The sequence below is a fragment of the Magallana gigas genome, chromosome 7 (assembly GCF_963853765.1).
Source record: "Magallana gigas chromosome 7, xbMagGiga1.1, whole genome shotgun sequence".
In the NCBI taxonomy this organism is placed as follows: Eukaryota; Metazoa; Mollusca; class Bivalvia; order Ostreida; family Ostreidae; genus Magallana; species Magallana gigas.
In genome coordinates, this window is record NC_088859.1 from 28,695,849 (window position 1) to 28,699,809 (window position 3,961).

The window sequence follows — 3,961 nt, forward strand, 5'->3', positions numbered from 1 at the left end:
ATTGCACATAATAGTATCCGTTTATTAATAAATAAAAAATAATATTTTAAACCGGATTTACTTTTAGCTTCATTGCACGAAGAGTACAGATTGTAACTGAGATGCAATACAGGTGTGTTCGCTTTCTTCTATACGTATTTTTAGAAACTAATGAAGTTAATGGCGTACCAAACGTTCCCCAATCTTAGATATTTTTTCATAAAAGATTATCCGTTATTTGTATGCATTTTAACCTGTTTATGCCCAAAAGTTCAAGGTACACCGCTAGGATATGTTTGATGTTAGAATATTTTGGGATTTTCCATGTATAAGAATGCAATGAAATGCAATTGAGTGCTTATGATTAAAGTCATAGTAAATATGAAATTTTCCATTGAAACTTTTTATCCAAATAGAAAAATGTCATATAACATGGAATATAATTGTTGAATTACGTAATGGAAATCTTCACATTGCGGAGGTACATGTAAGACACTTTTTAAAGAATGGTGGAAGATAAGCCATGCACGTCTGACTATAACAGTTGTTACTTTCTGGACAAGTCGACAACTAGAATTCGTTGAAAACGAGGCCTAAACATTAAAGGTGATGTCAGATTGTTTCTTACAGAATATTAGGCCCCACCGACATCTATAAATGTTTCCAAAGCTGCAAAAGGTTAAAAATGTTGACCATTTGCATACTTTTAAATATTTTGACTATAATTGGTCACCTAATCGTCGGAATGTAGTTATGATAAATTATACTGAAAGCAAACGTGTTGTAGTCCGAAATATCTGACGTTTTACTGGCTTTTTTTTCTTTACTATTTTTCCTGGCATACGGTTTGATGAGAGAGAGAGAGAGAGAGAGAGAGAGAGAGAGAGAGCATAACTTAAAGTATATGAATTATATAAGTGAAACTTGTTGCAGAAGGTATAAAATACTGTACAGTTAGAATAATATTCGAATATATTATTTATGAAAGAACGGTGGCGTAACAATTGCGTACTTCGTTTACCCAAATCTAGTTTGCGTACGGTTTACTTTTTTGTGTGAATTGCTTACTTCCGGTATAAACAATGGACAAGTTTGTTATTAAAAAAAAGAGAGATGTAATAGAAATATCCTCTGGAAAAACAGATAAAGGGTTAAAACAAGCGACAATTGATTCTTTAAAGGTATGAGGTGTATGTCAGTTTTAGTATGTAGATTATTGATACTCATTATGTAGAGCTATACACGTACCCTACTTCATCATGCTTATAGTGCATAATTAAACATGTATATCTTTAAGGGAGTTGTGGTTGTTGAAGATATTAAAAGAGCTAAGGCTATTTTGAAAGAGCCAAATACAACAGCTGAACAGATGATAGAGTGCTTGTCTGGACTGGAGAAGAAGATACCCTCAAGGAAAGTCTTATTGGAAACAAAAATAGGTAAAATTGTTTTAGCTCTACTGAGACTATATGAAAGCAATCCGATTAAAATCAAATCTTTACATGCCCAGTTGATTATATTGTTACGTGAAGGACCTTAATGCATTAACAATCAAAATGAAAGGAACAGGTGTTATTGTAACCAGAATGATAACTGTTTTACTGTACATGTACATGCATGTATGTTTAATTTATACAGATGTACATATGAACTTTTTTAATATTTTTTATTTAAAACCAAATGCCCTCCATTTAAAAAACCAGTTTGTCACATTCCAGCGCAGTACCAGCAATCTTGATTAAAATCAGATCCTCGATCCGCTCCTTGTTTTTCTATTGTTGCTGCATGAGGATCTGAAGAAACCACACTTGAGGTCACCTCCTGGTGAACTTTATTTTGACCAATGAAATCGTCGGTTCCATTCCTCAGTTACATTTTTTGGAAAGTTATGCCAATACAATCTTTGGATTCCTAAATCAACTTATGCTCCATCTCTAGCTCGCTGATACTAAAAGATTCAGCATGTCCCATCGCTTCATCATACGACTCCATTTTTTGTTTGTAACCCAAAATTATGGTAACCATTTCTAACACTTACGCTGATTAGCTAAAATAACTCATGAATATTCTTAAATCAAAATTCACCAGGAGATGACCTCAAGCAGGGTTTCTTCAGATCCTCATGTAGCGACAATAAAAAAAGAAGGAGTGGATCGAGGATCTGATTTTAATCAAGATTGGCACAGTATGTTACCAGATCCCGATTCAACAACCCTCACCCTTGACTTTGATTAATACACTATTATGTAAACCTTTTTCCACCAGTTTTGAAATTTTGCATAAAGTTACTAATTTTCTTTAAAAAAACATTTAGTGTTGGCTTGAACAAACATTTTTAAAATATTTCCAAAGATTCATTTCTTTGCTTTCTGATGTCAAATAATGTTATTGATGTGTGATTTTATACATGCATAACTCATAACTTTGGCAGGAAATGTTATTAATAAATTGAGGAAGCATGAAAATGATGAGATCCGCAAACATGCCAGACAAGTGTATGTGAAATGGAAGACTCACTTTGTTGAACACCGAGATAGGCCTCAGATAGAGGTGCAGTGTGATCTCAAAACGGAGAAAACCAGGAAAGCTGGACGGAAATTCATCTCGGAAGCATTAGAGGTAACAAAACCACACTGAATTTTTTATCTGTTGATCAGTGTTACTAATGCGTACAACTTTAAGTCAAAATTATTCAGTGTAAATATGGAAATAGGTAGATGAGATTGACTATATTGATAAAAAAATTTTGTAAGTCTTATAAAGTGAAGAAAACCTTCCCTGTTTGAAAGAAAGCAGAATTCTTCATTGTCTGACCAATGTCACACAGAAACTTCTTGTCGTAATTTTGATCCCTGCATTAAAAAAAAAAATGAATAACAAATAAGCCTTTTTCAGAATAAGGAATAAAATTAATTCTAACCCCATTCTGTGACCTGCAGAATCTGTGTTTTGAAAAAACAAGAATAAATGAACTGATTTACAAAATTTGCTTTTATTTTAGTTGCAGTCTGAAAAGGGATTGCCAGAAATCATTGAAAGAGAAGTATTTCATGTCAACAACAGGTTTTTAAGCAGTCGCTACAAGAGGACTATGAGAAACATTTGGTTTAAATTGAAAAATGATCAAACTGTGAACGCACAAGTGTTGGATTCGTCATTATCTGTCCAAGAACTAGTACAACAATGCTCTCCTACAGGGGGGCTTTCCTGACCCCTTGGCAGTTGTAGTTTTTTTTTTGTAATTTTTTGTAATTTTTGAAGTTGACAGAGATTGTACAAAACAAAAAACTTTTCTTCTCAGTGAATACTAGTATCTTGATCTCTTTATATATAATTTTTTATAGCATTTTAAAGATATGCAGAAAAGTGTATTTTACAAACATACTAAAACTTTTACATCATTGTTTTATTTTTTAAGCCATTGCTAAATTTTATGATTTGGGTCTTAATTTGTTGTCAAATTATACATTGTATTTCAATGATTTTTAATTTTGTCTTTTTTTAAAAAGTGTACTAGAGTATTCAGTTTTAGTTGCTGTCAATTTCTACTGAATGTGTGAATAAATCTGATTTACTAGTAAATTAAATATTAAAAACTTTTAAAACAATTAGATTTATTTCATTTGTTTTGCTTAGTAAACGAAACGATGGGAATGCGCTTATTGGGGGGGGGGGGGAGATGGGGGAGGGGTCAGGACACGGAGGGGTCAGGACACCCCAAACCCTTCTTTGAACATTAAAATTCATACTTACAATTTCACATGAAAAACCTGCCAGAAATAGGCCTGTGACACCCCCCCCCCCCAAAAAAAAAACACACCTCAGAAAACATATTGAATATAAAGTATTCCTTGACCCCCCTCCCTCCCCCCACCCTTCCAAAAAAAATTATATGGATATGCGCAAGGTACGCTCGGATGTTGTGACTTAAAGTGGCTTATTTGTAAGAGCATTTAGCAGAAGATATCATTCATCAGTCACA

The 3,961-nt window shown here is 33.3% G+C and overlaps 1 protein-coding gene across 1 annotated transcript; it reads left to right on the top strand.

The window, feature by feature from the left end:
• Positions 1-1,006: 1,006 nt before the first annotated feature.
• LOC105334810 (transcription elongation factor A N-terminal and central domain-containing protein 2) lies at positions 1,007-3,589 on the top strand. Its single transcript, XM_011438389.4, has 4 exons — positions 1,007-1,160; positions 1,277-1,418; positions 2,411-2,598; positions 2,981-3,589. Exons 1-4 carry the CDS (start codon positions 1,062-1,064, stop codon positions 3,188-3,190), a joined length of 639 nt encoding a protein of 212 aa, XP_011436691.3. The 5' UTR covers positions 1,007-1,061; the 3' UTR covers positions 3,191-3,589.
• Positions 3,590-3,961: the final 372 nt, after the last annotated feature.

Excerpts from the sequence above, each read along its gene's own strand:
- LOC105334810 (XM_011438389.4), top strand. The coding sequence starts at position 1,062 with ATGGACAAGTTTGTTATTAAAAAAAAGAGAGATGTAATAGAAATATCC. Across the intron at positions 1,419-2,410 it reads CTTATTGGAAACAAAAATAG|GAAATGTTATTAATAAATTG; the intron begins GTAAAATTGTTT and ends TAACTTTGGCAG. Across the intron at positions 2,599-2,980 it reads TCATCTCGGAAGCATTAGAG|TTGCAGTCTGAAAAGGGATT; the intron begins GTAACAAAACCA and ends CTTTTATTTTAG.